Source organism: Embiotoca jacksoni, unplaced genomic scaffold (assembly GCF_022577435.1).
Source record: "Embiotoca jacksoni isolate LCO1_2020_lvr unplaced genomic scaffold, fEmbJac1.0.p SCAF_37, whole genome shotgun sequence".
Taxonomy (NCBI): Eukaryota; Metazoa; Chordata; class Actinopteri; family Embiotocidae; genus Embiotoca; species Embiotoca jacksoni.
This window is the reverse complement of record NW_027185389.1, coordinates 2,391,743-2,411,719: the sequence shown is the minus strand read 5'-3', so window position 1 is coordinate 2,411,719 and position 19,977 is coordinate 2,391,743. Positions and strand designations below refer to the sequence as shown.

General features: G+C 41.7%; 2 protein-coding genes across 3 annotated transcripts; one reads left to right on the top strand and one right to left on the bottom strand.

Annotated features, from left to right (window-relative positions):
• Positions 1-150: 150 nt before the first annotated feature.
• On the bottom strand, positions 151-1,380 carry mrpl41 (mitochondrial ribosomal protein L41). Of its 2 annotated transcripts, none has more exons than XM_069166067.1 (2): positions 1,332-1,380; positions 151-637 (listed from the first exon to the last, which is right to left on the bottom strand). In XM_069166067.1, the coding sequence occupies exon 2, from the start codon at positions 634-636 to the stop codon at positions 229-231; it is 408 nt and encodes a 135-aa protein (XP_069022168.1). In that variant the 5' UTR covers position 637; positions 1,332-1,380; the 3' UTR covers positions 151-228. The 2 variants fall into 2 exon arrangements, with proteins under 2 accessions (XP_069022168.1, XP_069022169.1); XM_069166068.1 differs by having other exon boundaries at positions 1,318-1,351.
• A 379-nt stretch (positions 1,381-1,759) lies between these two features.
• Positions 1,760-19,728, top strand: pnpla7b (patatin-like phospholipase domain containing 7b). The gene is made up of 35 exons (XM_069166052.1): positions 1,760-1,808; positions 3,164-3,207; positions 3,385-3,459; positions 3,724-3,811; positions 4,329-4,408; positions 4,504-4,598; positions 4,797-4,937; positions 5,505-5,664; positions 6,231-6,311; positions 6,416-6,544; positions 6,672-6,752; positions 6,836-6,956; positions 7,068-7,151; positions 7,659-7,744; positions 7,973-8,122; positions 8,226-8,303; positions 8,804-9,009; positions 9,182-9,313; positions 9,807-9,930; positions 10,045-10,234; positions 11,161-11,310; positions 11,638-11,701; positions 11,896-12,064; positions 13,005-13,187; positions 13,290-13,408; positions 13,964-14,120; positions 14,282-14,398; positions 14,889-14,958; positions 15,119-15,235; positions 15,356-15,504; positions 15,977-16,129; positions 16,275-16,391; positions 16,652-16,736; positions 16,896-17,026; positions 17,372-19,728. The coding sequence occupies exons 2-35, from the start codon at positions 3,166-3,168 to the stop codon at positions 17,423-17,425; spliced, it is 3,978 nt and encodes a 1,325-aa protein (XP_069022153.1). The 5' UTR covers positions 1,760-1,808; positions 3,164-3,165; the 3' UTR covers positions 17,426-19,728.
• The last annotated feature ends 249 nt before the right edge of the window (positions 19,729-19,977 follow it).

Genomic DNA, 19,977 nt, shown 5'->3' with positions numbered 1-19,977 from the left:
AAAAGAAAGTCGACAGGCTCCAATCGTTGTACCGGTTACCCGTGTTTACCGTCACCCGAGTTAGCCGATCGTCTACGAGACACATAACACAGACTATTAAAACACTGCATTTCATTTCACCGCAACAAAAAACACCTGATTGAAACGGCGTCGGATCATTTTACATTTTAATGAAATTGCGTGCGTGGCGATTCGTGATCAGTTTCAGTCTTGTTCATTCGCGCGTCACTAACGCACGTAGTTTTTGGGGTACAGCTTGAAGAGCTTCCCGTCCTGCTCGGGCTCCAGCCCGTACTTCTCCAGCTGCCCTCGGCTGAACTTTCCCTCCTCGAAGTCCGACTTGATCCGAGGCGCCACGACTTCGGCGAACAAACTCTGCGCCGTGACCGGCGGCTCCGAGCCTTTCGGCGAGCGATACGACACGTACGGCTTGAGTTTGAATCCCTCCAGGTGAGGCACCACGAACTCCGGGATCATCGCCCGGATGGTGAGGAACTTCCTGCTGGAGAGCCTCAGCCCGGTGGGCCTGGCGCCTCGGCCTTTGTTGTGCGTCCTCGATCCTCGCTTGCTGGTGAACTCGGACATTCGGTCGGCGCCTCGGATCAGACCTCTCACCAGCGTCGACAACACGCCCATGCTGCCGCAGCGAGGAAGAAAACAACACAACAATGTGTTTTAATGACGGTTAAAATACCAACCCCCAAGAGGAAAATCTTTTTTATCCATCTTATACGTGTTTGTACATTTTTTCCATATTGTGTGCATCTTTTTTGTGTTTCTATGTCGTCGTGACTAAATTTCCTCACTGTGGGATTAAATAAAGTCTAAATCTAAATGGAGTCACGAATACAAACACACTTTTGTTCTCTGCTTGCATCAGGTGGATTTATCTCAAGTCTTCAAATCTTTTACTTCAATTCGTGAAACTTTGGAAGGAAAATAAAAAGTGTTTGTTGTTGTTGTTGAGGGTTAAATACAAAAAGAAAACGACATCTGTCACCAACAGACCGACATGCTCTCCATCTGTTGACATTTATCTTCGTCAATTAAACGTGACATTGTTCAATATGGAGTGAAAAGTGCTTAAAGTTATTTTAATAACTTTGTTAGAAAACCTGCCTGACTGTTGTTTCACCAGGATAGCGTGTTAGCTAAGCTAACTATAACGTAGCATCGTTTCCGGTCCGGCTTATTATGGCTTTAAACAAAAATACTATGTAGCGTTTTTTTATTGTTTACAATTTAAAATGTCTTCGTAAGTATATATATTATATTATATTATATTATATTCATACACACGTGACATAACATACATACATGTGTCCTCTCACCTTGAGCAGCACCGTCCGGTCCCACGCTGGTCATGTGCCTCGCGGGTCAGTGCGACGCTCGGTGATTGGCTTAACGGTCAACAACCATCCACCAATCACAACACGAGACACTGGCAGCTGCCTGTCAGCGATTGGAGCGTTCCGTCACTACGACAAAACGTAGACGAACTTACTCTTCAAAATAAAAGCTGAAAAAGTCACGTTAGTTTACCTTCTGATGTTCAGATTAACTCCGGACATAGTTCGTTTCACCAAAAAGGAAATTACACGTATGAAGTGTCGTCTGGCGTCTTTTTCAAATATGTTTCAACGTCTGTTTCACTTCGAGGTCGCAAGAACCTTTTTTTTTTGTCAATGCGGGGTTTTTTATTTTTTATTTTATTTTGATAGGTATGACAAGGACGTTCATGTTGCTCTAACCGAACCGTCTTTACACTAATATTCAGACATATGCAAAAAAACTTTGACCCAACACAGGTACGTGGGGAAACTTCTCGCTCGGTTTTGTAGTGAACCGGTTATCAGGGGATCTCGTTGCATTCGTTGTCGACTCCGTCAGACCAGACTTCGTGCAGTTTTTCGCAGGTTTTAGGAGCTCGTCCTCCTCGTTGTGTAGCGGACTGCAGCAGCGCAGTAATCAGACAAACTTCAGGTTCATGTGAGCCAATTTGAACTTTTGCTCAGTTTACAGGCAGATATTAAACGACAGAAAGGATTTTTTTTTATTTTTTTTTTATTATTATTATTTTTTGCTTTTACTCCCGGACTTATTCTACAAGTTCAGCAAGGAAGGAAAACAAACAAAAAAAAGCCTCATTATGCTCCGTACTGTCGCCGATCTCCTTCAAAAAAAATATTAATTATTAATCAACCTCTTGCTTAAGATTAATTCGCTTCATTGGAAAGAGTTGAATAACTACAAAAAAAACAACCTTTTTAATTCGGCTGCTACCTAAAACCACACAGCACCTTTTAATAATAAAAAACAAGTTTTAGAAGACAAGACAAACCCAGGCTGAGTCAACATGTAAACAAGTAGACAAGTAAATAAACAACAAAGCGAGCTTTAGTGTTTTCTCCTGGACAAGCTTTGTACCTGTGTTTTTTTTTTTTTCCAGAGCTGTGACTGTTTATAGATGTGGGTTGGGGGGGGGGGGGGTGTACTAGTAGTGTATGAGAGCAGGAGCTGGTGCCCGGTTACAAACATTGAAACGACAGATGATCTTTAACCCAGATTTCTTGAACCTTTTTGCTCTGTGACCGTCTGCACAAGACTCCACTGGGTGCAAAGTAGAAGTACCAATACAGCAAAGTAAAACAAATTTAAAAAAAATACTTCTCTGCATGGAAAAGTTTGCTTAAAAGTATACATAAATATTGGCAGGAATATATAGTTAAAAGTATTGAAGGAAAAAAGTACCAACACAGCAATGTTAAAAAAAAATACTTCTTTGCATGGAAAAGTTTGTTTACAAATAAAAGTACAGGTGATTGGTATTATTATTATATACGACATAATTAGATGATTCATCGTGAGGCATCAGTGTGTCAGCGGCATCTTACCGTTGCAGCTGCTGCAGGTGGAGCTGCTTTTATATCCAGGTTAAATCTCAAAGACGGATTTCTGGGAGAGAAAAGAAGGAAAAACAAAAGTTCAGATGCACAAATCTGCTTTCAGTTTTTTTGCAATCTTTTTTTTTCCTGAGAAATTGGATCATCAAAATGCAATAATGTTGGTATAAATCAGAAAAGCTTCACAATATGTTTGCAAGTAATCCTCATTTGCTTTGTTTTGTTTTTCCCATGTTGCATTATGGGTCTTTTTCACACAGCCATGGAGGAGAGCGATGAAGAGGAGAGCTGCAGCATTTCTCCGGTACGTCCAGAAGGACAGAAAAAAACATTCAGCTGACGACAAATACAATCGCAAAGAATCTGCAATACTTTTTTTTTGTTGTTGTTTGTAAAAAAAACAACAACAACAACAACAACATTGTATAATAAATTCATGTGGTCATATTTTTCACCTGTTTTCAACCTTTTTGTTTTTCAGAACCTGGTTCCACTCGGTAGCGAGATCAAAGCCCGGATGGAGCGGTTCATAGAGGAAAGGATGGAGGCCAACATGGTAACCTGCTGACAAGGCACTTTTCTGATGCTTTAAACTGCAGCTATTATTATTATTTTTTATTTATTTTACAACTCACCTTTAAAGAAAATTAAATCCACAACAAAAGAAAAGTGTGCCAAAAAAAAAAATGCAGCGTCAGCAGAACCACACGGTTGAAAAAAAATAAAGTGTCTCAGGTTCAACTTTTTTCACGTGTAAAACATGAATAAACATTGAGTTTGATATCAGATGAGGATTTTTGTGTTTTTTTTTATCTTCCAGTGGACGGCGGTGCTGGTCGGAGCCGCGGTGGTTGTTTCTGTCGTCGGAGTCGTCGTGCTCCTCCTGTACAGAAGATACAAACGATCAAGTCAGTGCAACGGTGAACCGGTTTCAGTTTATAGATATGAAGGCGTTTTACAAATGAGGTCATAATAAGCTGCTGAAAACCTTCTCTTTTTTTTTTTTTATGTCCGTATTCATTTAAGAGGCAGCTCACTTTATTTACAAGACACATTTATATTCAACATTATTTCACCAAAGTGCTGCAAAACTTCAGACAGAAGTAAAATAATTCACAAAAAGGCAAATTAAGCAATAAAATACTATTAAGCCGAAGCGTCTCACGATGATAACCACGAGGAGTAATTCATAAATTACAAAATAAAATAAAAAAGCAAGTCTTTTTTTTAAATAAAACATCGAAATGCAAATTAAAACCTTAAAAAAATGGTTTTTTTTTTTAAAACATCAAAGAAAGTAAAATATACAGACAGACCAACTAACTAACAAACAAACAAACAGACAGGCAGACAGACAGGCAGACAGACAGACAGACAGACAGACAGGCAGACAGCTGGTCTCAGAGAGCGTGTGCTTGTTTCCAGAGGAGGCGGCCGGCGTTCCTCACTACCGCTTCAGGAAGAGAGACAAGGTGATGTTCTACGGCCGGAAGATCATGAGGAAGGTCAGTGTCCTCGCAGACGTCCCGATTCACCAGCTCCTGTTTTTCTCTGCGAGGAAACAAACACCTTCAAATATCCACGTTTGTCTGTCTTCCAGGTTCAGACGTTGTCGTCTCCTCCTGCTACAAACTCCAACTCGGCCTCGCGGCAGAGAGTGAGGAAGAGGACCAAAGTCCTGTCCATCGCTCGCAAGTGAGTCCTTTCAGTGTCACCAGAAGATAAACTTTGATCTTTATTTCATCGAAGGAGATAAACTGTAATTTTAAAGACATGAAGGATCCAGAAAACAGAAGCCAGAGACTTTGTATGACGAGAGTGTGTTTGTGTGTGTGTGTGTGTGTGTGTGTGTGTTTGTGTGTGTGTGTGTGTGTGTGTGTGTGTGTGTGTTAGGATCCTGAGGATCCGCAGGGAGCCCCCCACCCTGCAGCCCAAGGAGCCCCCTCCCTGCCTGCTGGAGGCCGACCTGACGGAGTTCGACGTGCAGAGCTCCCACCTGCCCTCGGAGGTGCTCTACATGCTGAAAAATGTCAGGTCGGCAAAAACGCTTTTTAAATGCATCTAAAAACAAAAAAACAAAGACTGGTCCGGTCATTTCAGCACAGGAACTTATGACTATATTTGGGCGTTAAACAACAGGCCAAACCTCATTTCAACGACAAATCGATACGGGAGTTTTACCTTTTCCATCCACCTGTGTCTGCAGCAGAGGTTGAGGCTCCGCCCCCACAGCGAGACGCAGAGATCAGAGGATAGAAACACAGCAGAGACCTCACACTGAGCTGCAAACAAAAAAGTTGCTCAGAAATTAGGTCAATAACAGAAACACAATATTTATCAGCTGCACCGTAACAGCGGGGGGCGGAGCTATAAAGAGAGATCAAAGTTACACCGTGACTTTTCAAAATAAAAGCCCTCCGCTGTGTTTCTTTGACCACTTTCTCTGATTGGCTGCAACCGGGGTGGGTAATAAATACTGTCGAGTTTTCTTTTCTTTTTTTTAACAGGCAGATCTTTAAAACAACATGACACCATAAAAACAACAACAACAACAACTGTAAACAGGTCTCACTGTTACATTTCCTGACCGTGTGCCTGCAGGGTGCTCGGCCACTTCGAGAAGCCGCTCTTCCTGGAGCTATGTCGTCACATGGTGCTGATCCCGCTGCACCAGGGGGAGGCGCTCTTCAGGCCCGGCGACACCGACGACAGCATCTACGTGGTCCAGGACGGCCGCCTGGAGCTGTGCATCCACGAGAGCGTAAGTAAATAACTTTTTTTTTTTGTTTTTTTTTTTGAATGACAATCACAGACTGGATATAAAAGTGGACGTAGCTTCTGGATCTGAAAAAAAAAAAGTGTCCTAAACTGCAATACCACCGAGGGCCACAAGGGGTTTGGCTCCAAAGAGGCTCCATAGACTCCCATTCAACTCGTCTTTAACTCATTTTGGTGTCATTTGCTGAAGTCGCTCCTTCTAATTAGTTTTCTGGTCCATGATTCGATCATTAATCAGATATTAAGCCTCAAAATCTAATAATGATTCTTTAATCTCTTAACGTAAGGCTAGCGCTTTGGTGTCGAGCCCAATTAAGCTTTTTTTTTTATATATACTTTTAAAACGACACTGAATTTGCTTCAGCTGCGATACAGAATATAAACACAATTACTCAGATAAGTTATTATGAAACTTTCTTTTGAGTATTTACCAACATTTTTATAAAAATTTTATTGGCGTCACTAGAACGTCTTAAAAGAGTTTAACGGGTTTGAATAATGTTGATCGCCACAGTACAAAAGTGTGTTTTTTTTTTCCCTGCTTCGCAGGACGGTACTGATGCTGTGGTGAAGGAGGTGTTGCCGGGCGACAGCGTCCACAGTTTGCTCAGCATCCTGGACATCATCACCGTATGTCTTTTATTTACTGAACCTCCCCCCCACCCCCCCCGCCCCCCACCCTTCGCTCCAGACTCTGTGTATTTATCTATATATTTTATTTCTATATTTTTCAGGGCTACCCGGCTCCTTATAAGACGGTGTCCGCGCGGGCGGCCATCCCGTCCACCATCCTGCGTCTTCCGGCCGTCGCCTTTCAGTCCGTCTTTGAGAAATATCCCGAAACTCTGGTCCGTGTCATCCAGGTAAAAAGACGCGTTTGATTTATTAACTTCATACAAAAAAAAATACAAAAAAACCAAAAATCGTTCAATCTCGAGCATTTAACTCTACGGTGCGTATCGTCTTCGTGTTTACTTCCTGTCCCTGTAGATTATCATGGTGCGTCTCCAGAGGGTGACTTTCCTCGCGTTACACAACTACCTCGGCCTGACGACCGAGCTCTTCAACATGGTGCGGTTCTCCTCGCTAACGATCCGTCGTGAGATTTAAAACTTCGGGCTTCTTACGATGTCGCGTTGTTTTACGTGTAACAGGAGAGTCAGGCCATCTCCTTGGTGTCGGTGGCGAACGTCCTGGGCGACACCCACCCGCACAAGGGCCTCCGCCGGCAGCCGTCCCACTCCGACGACTCGGGTCCCGAAAAGCCCGACGCAGGTCAGAGGTCGCCGCTTCGTCTCCGCATCGGCAGTATTTCACACGTAGTCGTGGGTTTTTTGGGTTTTTTTTTTTCTGAAGTTGTCTGTTTTGTTTTTTTTCTACTGTAAGCTGAAAAGTCCGGCCCCACTGACGCCGCGTCCACATCCAAATGGAGGAAATCTCGCTCTCAGTCCACCCCGATGGCCGTGACGGGTAAGAACACAGGAAGTACACGGATGTCAAGGAAAATGTAAACAAACAAATAAAACTTTCATCACTGTTGAAACGGAGCCGAACAGATCACAAACACCAAATGAATGATGGAGGTCGCGTAGTAACACGTGAACATAAATTAAAAAAAACAACAACAATAGAATAAATTCACATTAAAACCGATAATGCGTTGGAGGTTTTTTGCAGCTGCACGTTATGGGAATCGTAAATGTTCAAAAACGTGTGACGTCATATTTAAAGAGCTGCTACACGAGTTGAATGCAAATCACTCACGGTGGGAAAAATCTGCCGAGTTGACACAAAAATCTGAATTTACATTTTTTGTTTAGCCGACTAACTTTGCAGTAAAATACAGTTGTTGTTTTGGTTTTTTTTAAATGCTGCAGCAGTTAAACAAGCAATCAGCAGGTGAGTGTTTCTGCTCAGATTAAACCTTGATGATTTATATCATAACTGAATTTTTTGTTTTTCTGTGTTTTTTTTCAGGCGAAATGTCCCTCAACCTCAGAGACACAGTGTACGAACAGGCTCAAGTCGCCAAAGAGGAGACGCTGACTCAGAGTCCTGTGAAGGTCTCTGGAAGAGAAACGATTATCTCTCTTACAATGTTTTTTTTTAAATCCAGATGTTGAACATCTGGGAAAATTGACCCAATCTGACACAGAAAACACAAACAGGGTTGTTGTTTTTTTTTCCGTGAAATTTGCAGGATGAAAGTAGATTTGACTTTTCAGAGTAAAATAATCACATCATCATTTTATTCAGATTATTTATTATCACCTCTCTTGTCGTCTCGTCAGTCGATCCTGAAGAAGAGCGTGACGATGCTGCACGCGCCGTCGGCCGTTTACCACTACAGCGACGCCGGAGGAGGAAACGTCTACCACAATAAAGTCAACGCCATTTTCCAAGCCGCCAAAAAGGATCTTCTGCAGGTCATCCAGATACAGGTGAGGCCGCGGCGAAAACAAGAGGAAGTGTCACCGAACACTACGTGTGAAGAGAAGCTGTACATACCCGACTCTCTCTCTCGTGTGTTTTCGGCGTCGCCAGGACCCCGATCTGCTGGAGGGGAGGGTGAATCTCCGGCAGGTCAAAGCCGGCTCCCTCATCGGTCGCCAGGGAGACCAGGTGAGTCTGAAAAAAAATTATCTTTATGTCAACCTTTTAAAACAGCACCATCGTGGTGGAAACAATCAAAACCAAAACAAAGATGCTAAAAAAGCTCCGTGCCGATGAGACGTGAAGAGTTTCTGATAAGAGGTTATATAATACTTTTAGTTTTGCTGCTAGAAAAAAAATTATGATAAGTGCCCTCTTATTTAAGGGCCGATGAAAAGTTATATTCGATCTGAACCTCAGTCTGGCAGCCTCATTTTAACTCCATAAAGGACTGGATTTTTCTTTTTCTCATCTATTGTTTGACGAGAAAACCCGAAAATAAATTTAGGTGAACAAACAAGGAACCATTTTTTTAAGGTAAGGAAAACTCGTATTTAATAAAAATAATGAAAAAAAAAAAAAAAAAAAAAAAAGCATGTAGCCCTACAAATGATGTAAAACTGAACAATCATTAAAAAAAGTATTTTCCAGAGAAAACTGTCCGTGTCCTCCCTACTTCCTCCTCGCAGGACGTGAGCGTGGCGTTCGTCATCTCCGGGGTGCTCCACGTCTACCAGCGCATGATCGACCGCGAGGAGGAGAGCCTGCTGTTCGTCACGCACCCGGGGGAGATGGTGGGCCACATGGCCGTCCTCACCGGGGAGCCGCTCATCTTCACCGTGCGAGCGCACCGCGACTGCACCTTCCTCTCCATATCCAAGGCCCACTTCTACGAGTAGGAGCACACACACACACACACACACACACACGCACACACACACACACACACACACACACGCACACACACACACACACACACACACACACACACACAGTACGTGTTGCAGCCGTCGCATCGTCCCAAAAGGCGCTGACACGTGTGTTTTTTTTTGTTTTTTCGTTGCTAGGATGATGCGCGAGGAGCCCCGGGTGGTGCTGAACGTAGCTCACACGGTGGTGAAGAGGGTTTCGCCGTTCGTCAGGCAGATCGACTTCGCCCTGGACTGGATGGCGGTGGAGGCCGGCCGGGCCGTCTACAGGTACGAGGCCTCGTCGCTCCGTGGAAACTGTCATTCAATTTACAGGTAGTTGCTCCTGGCGAGGAGGTGCAAGGAGTAAAGAAAAAGAAAAGAAAAAAGTTTTGAACAAAATTACCGTCGTATAGCATGTCGTCCAAGATATATATATATATATATAAAAGTCATACTATAGTGTGTTATCCAGAATATCAAAATAATGTCATAGTATAGCATGTCGTCCAAAATATTAATAAAAAGTAATAGTATGTAGTATGTGGTCCAAATTGTTTAAAAAAAATTCATGCTATAGTATGTCGTCCAAAATATAATTTTTTTGGATATTATAGTATGTCATCCAAAATATATATAAAAAAAAATTGATATCATGGCAGCAACACGATAAACTTGGAAGAATGAAAAATGTTCTAAACGTAAGAATGAAAAAGAAATTATAAGAACATAAAATCCTACTTGTCTGTTGTTGATCGTCTCCGGTCGTCCGAATCGTTTCCAGGCAGGGCGACAAGTCGGACAGCACCTTCATCGTCCTCAGCGGCCGCCTGCGCTCCGTCATCGCCAAGGACAACGGGAAGAAGGAGCTGGCCGGAGAGTACGGCCGCGGCGACCTGATCGGCGTGGTGAGTCGTCGGTGTCCCGTGTTGGGAAAAAATGAGTTCTTAGAAACAGACGTACAGAGAGAAGAACCTTTTTTTGCTTTGTGGATTTATTTTTTTATTTTATTTTGGAACCAGGTCGAGGCTCTGACCCACATGAACCGGGCCACCACCGTCCACGCCGTCAGGGACTCGGAGCTGGCCAAGCTCCCCGAGGGAGCTCTGAACTCCATCAAGAGGAGGTACCCTCAGGTCGTCACCAGGCTGATCCACCTGCTGGGGCAGAAGATCCTGGGCAACATGCAGCAGGTCAACGGACCTCTGGCTGGTAAAAAAAACCAAACAGAAAGTCAAAACAAACCACTTAAATGCAAAGAAATCCAAGAAATTTAAAAAGCTACATGTTCGGTCGTGAGTTTATCAGACCAGAATCTGACTTTAGGAAGTTGGCATAAAAGAGATCAGGAAACGACATAAATTACAGCTAAAAAACCAAAATGACTGAAAACAGATGTTTTTCCATAGAAATGATGCTGTCAAATATTACATTTTTGAGGGGGAAGAAACAATATTAGAAATTTAAAATAAATTCAAGGCTGCCTGGAGTTATTTCTGTCACTTTTCTCTTTTTGTGGAGGAGAACAAACCTATTTTGATTTATTCTTCTTTATTTATTCTTATATCATCCAAAAAAACAAAAAACATATTTTTTTTTTGAGGAAACAAAACGGCATCGAAAAAATGTCATGAGAACTATTGAAATAAATCAAAACAAACTGCAATAACTGATTTGTTTTAAGCAGAAAACACAGAAGGGTCTCATTAAGGAAGTTAAATAATACCAGCTAAGTTTTTTTAACTATATATTTATATATCTATAATTTAAGCTATTTATTTATATATCTATAAATTAAACTCTATTTATTTATTTATATATCTATGAATTAAGCTTATTAAAGCTAACTGGTAGCTTCAGCCAAAGTTTATCTGCAAATTTTTCTCTTTTTATGAAATAAAACATAAATTTGATGCTCCAAAATGCTTTATTTTTTTTAAATAATTTTTTAATACCACACAAATGATACGATAACTAAATTTTAAAATCACATTTAAATGTGGTTGGATGCTTCACGTGAAGTCTGTCGTCAAACTGGAACTGGAAAACACTATAAACGATACACACAGGAGATTATATTGCTATATATATTTATATATTTATAAAAATATCCAGTGACAGAAGTTTTCCTCTTTCAGCTCGTGGTCTGGGTCTCCACACGCCCACCAGTAAGTGGGACGTCGGTAACCCCGCCTCCAACCTGTCCACCGTGGCCATCCTGCCCGTGTCCGAGGAGGTTCCCCTCACCGCCTTCACTCTGGAGCTGCAGCACGCACTCAGCGGCATCGGTACACACACACACACACACACACACACACACACACACACGTTGAAAAGGGGGGGGGAATCATTATATTTCAGGTTACTTTCCATTAGAAAATCAAAAATTTATTTGGTTTCAGTCAAATATATTTGTGAAAAAAAAATAGGACGTAGAGAACATTTTATTTCTATTAACCCAGAAAGCATAATGGTGTTCTTAAATTAGTAAATTGTGTGCAGGAGTCTGCAAGAGGGAGAAATGAATGTTTGTGTACACGATGTGTTTTTAGGGGCTATTTGAGGATATAAAATGTTGTTCATGTGTTTTGCGTTTTGTTTTTACCCTCCTGCAGGTCCCACCCTCCTCCTGACCAGTGACAGCATCAAACAGAGGCTGGGCGCCGCTGCTCTGGACAGGTAGGTGATTGATTGATGGACAAGTTCCCCCCTTTTTTTTTTCTTTTTTTCTTTTTTTTAGGATGCAAGAAATATATGAATCATGGAGGTAGAAATATTGTGTCGGCAGTTTATGACAAAAAAAAAAAAGAAGTACGAGAGGGTTTTAATCGATTTCTTTGAAATCGTCTTTTTTTTTTCTTTTTTTTTTAAAGCGTCCACGAGTACCGTTTGTCCAGCTGGCTCGGCCAGCAGGAGGACATCCACCGCATCGTCCTCTACCAGTCGGACGGCAGCCTCACGCCGTGGACGCAGCGCTGCATCCGCCAGGCCGACTGCATCGTCATCGTGGGACTCGGCGAGCGGGAGCCGGCCGTGGGGGAGGTCGGTGGAAACACCCAAACCTCTTCGGCTGCACAATTTAATATTTGTTCTCAAAACAGAAAACACACAGAAAGACCTCATTAAGGAAGTTAAATAAGACCAGCTCGTTTTTATGACTATATATTTATTTATCAACAAATTAAACTCTATATTCATATATATCTATAAATTAGGCTTATTATATATTTATTTATCAATAAATTAAACTCACTTTATATTTATATTATAATTAATTAAACTCACTATATATTTATATTATAATTAATTAAACTCACTTTATATTTATATAATAATAAATTAAACTCACTTTACATTTGTACAATAATAAATTAAACTCTATATATTTATATAATAATAAATTAAACTCACTTCCTATTTATATAAAATAAGTTGAACTCACTATATATTTATATAATAATAAATTAAACTCACTATATATTTATATTATAATTAATTAAACTCACTTTATATTTATATAATAATAAATTACACTAACTATATTTATATGATAAATTAAACTCACTTTATATTTATATAATAATAAATTAAACTCACTATATATTTATATTATAATTAATTAAACTCACTTTATATTTATATAATAATAAATTAAACTCACTACATATTTATATTATAATTAATTAAACTCACTTTATATTTATATAATAATAAATTACACTAACTATATATTTATATAATAAATTAAACTCACTTTATGTTTATATAATAATAAATTAAACTCACTATATATTTATATTATAATTAATTAAATTCACTTTATATTTATATAATAATAAATTAAACTCACTTTATATTTGTACAATAATAAATTAAACTCTATATATAATAATAAATTAAACTCACTTCCTATTTATATAAAATAAGTTAAACTCACTATATATGTATATAATAATAAATTAAAGTCACTATATATCATCAGCTGGAGCGGATGCTGGAGGGCAGCGCCGTGCGGGCCCAGAAGCAGCTGGTTCTGCTGCACCGGGAGGACGGCCCGCCGCCCACAGGGACGGCCGAGTGGCTGAACATGCGGAGCTGGATCTCCCGGCACCACCACCTCTCCTGCCCCCGCCGGGTGTTCTCCAGGAGGAGCCTGCCCAAACTGGTGCTGACCTCCGAACGGGCTTCTTTTCTTTTTTTTAATGGGGCGGTTCTGAAAACCGGGTCATCTTTAAGGCTTCGTTTCTACTTCCTGTGTGTTTCTCAGAGGGAGCTGTACGAGCGCGTGTTCGAAAAGAGTCCGGATCGTCACTCCGACTTCTCCCGTCTGGCCCGGATCCTGACGGGAAACACCATCGCGCTGGTGCTGGGCGGAGGCGGCGCCAGGTACTGCCGCTTCGGCGCGCAACCTGCGGGACCGTCGTCATCTTTTGTTTGTTTGTTTGTTTTGTGTTGTTTTGGGATTTAACGACTGTGTTTCTCTTCCTCGCTGCTCCGGCTTTGTCCCGGAGCTCCGCCAAGGTAGGGAACCGTGTTCCCCTCAGGTCGCGAGATTGGATCGGCGGGAGGGACGCTCTGCCGGTGGTTGGGATGTTAACATCGGGAGGGTTTAAGGAACGGGTTTGTTTTAATAATCAGACCGGCGTCAGGTCTCTCATGACCACGCCCCTTTCTTGGAGAAAACTTGGGAGACTTTTCTCGAAAACTTTAATTAAAAAAAATAAAAATAACGCCCAGCTGAAGAGTTGCGTAGTTCGTTGCATCAACGATAAAGTCCAAAAAGGACATGTCCTCCGTCCGGTCCGATCAAGCACCAAAAAAACAAAACGTTCCCGTAGTCCCGTAGATGGAGTCCACGTAGAAAAAAACCTCAGAGTTCGTCGACTCGTTCAAAATGAAGACTTTTACTGGTATTTTAAACGAGATGCTTCGTGTTTCCAGAGGCTGCTCTCAGGTGGGCATCCTGCGGGCGCTGAACGAGGCCGGGATCCCCGTGGACATGGTGGGCGGCACCTCCATCGGATCCTTCATGGGGGCGCTGTACGCCGAGGAGAAGAGCAACAGTCGGATGAGGGTCCGCGCTCGAGAGTGGGCGATGGTGCGTTCACAAAACTCCTTTTTAGTTTTCATTTCGCAGATTTCTGTTCCCGACTGTTTTTTTCCAAAGATTTTTAGAGGAAATCTTTCAAATTTATCAACGCTTTTGCTCACCTCACCATTTTTTTAAATTTTTTTTTAACTTCCTTTTTATTTTCTCAGGATATGACTTCTTACTTCAAGAAGATCCTGGATCTGACCTACCCCGTCACCTCCATGTTTTCCGGCGCCTCCTTTAACTCCAGCCTCAGCTTCGTCTTCAAGGACAAACAGATCGAGGCGAGTCTTTTAAAACGAGTTTAAAAAAAAAACGAGATGAAAATTTAAAAAAAACAGCGAGGCAGAAGGATTTTTATACGAAGAAAATTTGTAGTTGGGAGAATAAACTGAATATTTCAAATATAAAGTAGAAATGTCGAGAAATAATAAAGGAAATATTGGTAATCACGTAGAAATGTCAAGAATAAAGATTAAATGTTAAAAAAAAAAAAGTCAAAAGTCTGGAAGAAAATCTAAATGTACAGTCAAATACCATTTTGATAATAAAATTGAATTTAAAGTCAAATTTAAGTTCATCTTGGTATCAAACCACCTGACAACAATTGGTGGATGTTTTATTAACTCTCATAATTCAGATGAAATGCTCCGTTATAACTACTCAACACACATCCACTAATTAAAGCCAGAACAGCTGCATGAAATACACATTTTTACATTTTATTTTATTTATATTTTCTGTTTTTAAAAAAAAATTATTATTATTATTTAGGACCTTTGGTTGCCGTACTTCAACATCACGACCGACATCACGGCTTCCTCCATGAGAGCTCACACCGACGGTGAGGTCGAACCATCGCCTATTTTTGTATTTATTTATTCTTCAAACATTCATCTCCTTCGATAAAACGATAAACAGCTCCTTCCTTTAATAACGGGTGATGTTATTTTAATTTTATTTTTTTTGCTGACCTGTGATTTTTTTGGTTCTTCCGTGTCCAGGTTCGTTGTGGCGGTACGTCCGAGCCAGCATGTCTCTGTCCGGCTACCTGCCGCCTCTCTGCGACCCCAAAGACGGACACTTGCTGATGGACGGCGGATACATCAACAACCTGCCGGGTGAGAAAACACCTTTTTAATATGAAATATTCTGAAGACTATCTACGAATTACGAAGGCTTTAAAAAAAAAAGGGGTTTTTTTTGTTTTTTTTGTCCTCCTGTCTCTCGCCGGTTCGTAGCCGACGTGGCTCGCTCGATGGGAGCCAAAGTCGTGATCGCCATCGACGTCGGGAGCCGGGACGAAACCGATCTGACCAACTACGGCGACTCTCTGAACGGCTGGTGGCTCCTGTGGAAGAGATTAAACCCGCTGGCCGACAAAGTCAAGGTACGTCCGACTTCGGGCGACGTGCGTTGTCGTGGCGATTTATCTTTTTTTCCGAGAGGTGTTTTGACGAAATGTCGGCGAGCGGTCCGGATTCGCAAAGATTCGCAACTCGGAGAATAAACTGAAAATGTCAAATATTAAAGTCGAAATGTCAAGAAAGTCAAGGAAATATGTGGAGAAATAATAAAGGAAATATCAAGATGAAGATTAAACGTAAGTCGAAATGTTGACAATACAGTCGAAATCCCATTTAGATCATCAATTTGAATTTAACGTCAAATTCAAGTTCATCCTGGTATCAAACCACCCGACAACATCTGAAGGATGTTTGATTAAATTCTTATAATTTAGATGAAATGCTCCGTCGTAGCATCGAATACACAATTTGTACATTTCGTCACGGATCTCCGACTTCGTTGCCGTGGCGATTTTATCTCTAAACTTCCGAGTTCCCCGGTTGTTCCCGCTGCAGGTTCTGGACATGGCGGAGATCCAGACCCGGCTGGCGTACGTGTGCTGCGTGCGGCAGCTGGAGTCGGTCCGAGACAGCGAGTACTGCGAGTACATCCGGCCGCCCATCGACCGCTTCGGCACGCTGGACTTCGGCAAGTTCGACGAGATCGCCGTGAGCTGCCGCCCGCTTCGTTTTTCCTTTTCTTTTCTTTTCTTTCCTTTTCTTTTCTTTTCTTTTCTTTTCTTTTCTTTTCTTTTCTTTCGCGTCTTCCTCGAAACTTCCCGTCTTTGACTCTCTTCGGCGTTTTCGCCCGCAGGAGGTGGGGTACCAGCACGGGAAGACGCTGTTCGACGTGTGGCAGCGCAGCGGCGTGGTGGACAGCATGCTGAAGGACCGACACCAGGAGGAGTTCCACAAGACCAAGACCGGCCACGTGAGTGCAAACAACAACAACAACAACAAAAACAACAAACTCCTCTCGCCACTAGGGGGCTCCCTCAATGCAAACGATACAAAATCAATCCCAAAAAAAACAAACGACGACATTCAAGGCGTCGTCGTTTGTTTTTCGGAGCTTTCGGAGCCAATCGGAGCCGAGTCGGCGATCCTTAAAGAGACAGGCGCCGAATTTTTTTATATATTTTTATATATATATTTAAGCGAAGCTGACGCTGAGCTTACGTGTCTCTCCAGGTGGTCACGTGTCCCAACGCCTCCTTCACCGACCTGGCGGAGATCGTGTCGAGAATCGAACCCGTGAAGACCGCCGTGATCGAGGGTGAGTTCACGGGTCACAAATACCGACCTGCTTTTTTTTATTTTGTAGTATTAAGATGAAATCCAGGTTTTTAAAGAACCATTTAAAAAAAAAAAAAAAAAAAAAAAAAAAACTCTCATTTGTTATTTTAATTTTTTTATTTCAAAATGGGGAATGCAGAGGAACCGTCTGACGAGTACCAGACCGACTACGACGAGGAGGCGGTGGAAAGCGCGCTGTCCGACTTCGAGGCGTTCACCGCCGGCAGCGAGCAAACGGAGGGAGAGGAGACGGCCGACACCGCGGAAACCGTGAGTATCGATCCGACGATCGCGTCCGATGAATTATAGAAACAAAAGTGTGTAAAAGTAAAATGATTGTCGGCCCTCGACCGACAGTTCGTGTCTCGGATCTCTACGCTGTCCTTTTCTCTCTCTGCTCTCCCCTCAAACCCAAACCGGTCCAGGCAGACAGGCTCCGCCCACATCTGAGCCCGGTTCTGTTTGGAGGTTTTTCTTATTGTTAAAAGAGAGTTGTTGAGTTGTCGGGTTTCTCTACGATTTTGTAAAGTTAAAGGACTTTAACGTGTTAAAGTTCCCTGAATATATAAATAAAATTGAATTGAAAAACGGTGATGATCTTTTTTTTTTTTACAGGATGAGGAAATCCAGATCAGAGTCGGACGCCGGCAGACGAAGAAGAACCCGTGAAGTTTTTTCGGGCGTCGGCGTGTCGGAGCCGACGATCGAGGACCTCGGCGCCGATCCGACGGGTACCTCCGCTCCAGCAGGGGTCGCTGCTGGACTCGGCGCTCGAGAGGCTTCAGCTGCTTCCGGCCGGCGATCGGCCGATCTGACCGGGCCTGAACGTTACCGGCTGCACCGTCCGCTCGCAGCACCAATCTCATCTCGCAGTATTTTTTTTTTTCCCACAAAATGCACTGCAGCACTATTTCAGCAACGATATTTGACTTTCACGCAAAGCGCCACTTTCTCTGGCGCGTCGTCCGCTCGCAATGTTTACAACTTCAGACAGGAAGTACACGCACGGTCGTCGCCCTTTTATTCTCGTCCGGTAACGAAAGGATTTCTGCGCGGCATCCGTGCGACAAATAAAACTGTGAACGCAATAAATGTTTTTTTCATACGTTGCAAAAAAAAAAAAAAAAAAAAAAAAAAAATCTATCAAATTTAAATGTACGCATTTATCGCGAATGTTTTTTTTTTTTTTTTAAATCGGCTGTCGTCCCAGTTTGATGCCATATTTCACGTCGCCACTTTTTAATGTATTTTTTTTCCCGTCCTCCGGCTCACCTCGTCGGGACGTTTAATTGACATCATTTATTCCAGCTGTGATTTTTTTTCAACGAGTCAAACTGTCTGCTGGAAAAAAAGAAAAAGAAAAAGGCCTGTTAAGCTGCTCTCAACTGGAAATAGATTAAATCTAAAATTTAGAGCTCCAGAAACGAGGTATTAAACCTCCTGTGAGTTTAAAACTATAAAGTACGCCGCAAACACTTGCTGCAGGACGACCGGCGTTAACGTTGGTATGAAACTGTCTCGGTTGGTGCTAGATCGGATCAGCCAGAGGGACGCTTAAAGTCTACTTTGCTGTGATTGGCTGTCAAGTTGTATTTGGACGAGCGAAGCCAGGGGTGGACCTGAGAGCCTGAGGACACTATGCCCCGCCCACCTATACTGGAAACCTGACTGCACCCCAAGGCCCTGTCAATCAAACCAGACACCCCCCCCCCCCACTCCCCTTCCACAAATATACCACTAGCTGAGGCCTGATATTTAATTAAAGCTGGAATTATTTCCAGAAGGAAACTGATCCGAAAGAGGGATGATTTTTCTTTATGATAAAAAAAGTTGAAAACATCTCCTGACTTTGTATTTCAGGAGAGAACTTGAGTATATTTGAGTCTATTGGAGAACCCCTCCTCCCCCCAGTGGCCCATCAGTGGTATTGCACTTTAAAAAGGTCCTTCAGCATTGGCTTCACTTTTTCAGACCCGGAGACTACGATAATTTGTTTTTTATTTATTTACCGTCTGTAGTCATGACAACCAAAATCACCATCGAAAAGCGTCCCTCCCACTGATCCAATCTAGCGCCGGCGGTTTGACTCGCCGCGGCAGCGAAAACGAGCTTCAAGGGACGTCGTGCGGCGTTAAAAGCGAGAGGCCTCGCGTCTTTTTCAGACGTCCTGTATTTACAGCAGATATCAGTGTCGTTATTAAACTTAGTTAATGGATTTGTTTGTATTTACAGTATTACTGAACCGTGTTTTCATGTGATTTAGAGCTCAACCACCCAACATGATGTCCTTTTTAATCACTACGGTTTAATCTGCTGCTGCCGTGGTTACCGGCTCGTGTTGATTTATCGTTTCAAGTTTTTACGACTTGAAGAGTTAAAGAGTAGAAACGCTAACCTGACCGCCGTGTTTTTAGTGTTTAATGAAGCTGATGTCGAAGGTTTATGAAGGAATAGTTACCGAAAGTCCAGATTTTGTGTGTGTGTGACTAATTTAATGTTGAATCCTCAAACAGAACAACGTGGAACGATTGAGAATATTTAGTGTGTTGGTGACAGTAACGTGTGCACTATTAGTTAGAAAATGTTTCTTTAACTTGTGCTGATGTGAAAACCAAAACAAACCGAAGGTTTGATTTTTCTCTGTGGAATCTGAAACTGTCACTTTTGTTTAAAAATAAAAAAAAACCAGTTTCTGTAAAAGTTGTTTAAAAAAAAAAAGTCTGTTGTCAGGTCGTGATCGGTGATAAGATAAGATTTGATACGATAAAATAAGATATGATTTGATATGATGTATGATCAGATAATAATAAGCAACAGGATAACCTCGGGTTCATTTCAGGTACTTTATTTACTACATTTTTTAATTATTAAGGTTAAGTAGATAATTATTAACTACCAATGTTAAACCAAACCAAACCAAAGTTTGAAAACTGAATTCCTCGTGTAACACAGAAGCTGAAATTAACCACTGAATAAACTAACATTATAATTCATTTTACAGTGTACATTATTTTAGGCTGGGTTTTTTTAGCTTTAATATATACTCACAACTTATGTTGTGTCTGTAAATATTTTCTGAAGATTTTGAGTTAAGATAGAAACACAATCTGTGTATTTATATCTATTTATTGACATTTTCTGGCTACATCATGAATGAAATGTGCCTTAATAAATAATAATTTAAGGCACATTTCATTCATGATATTTAGACACAGTGTAAT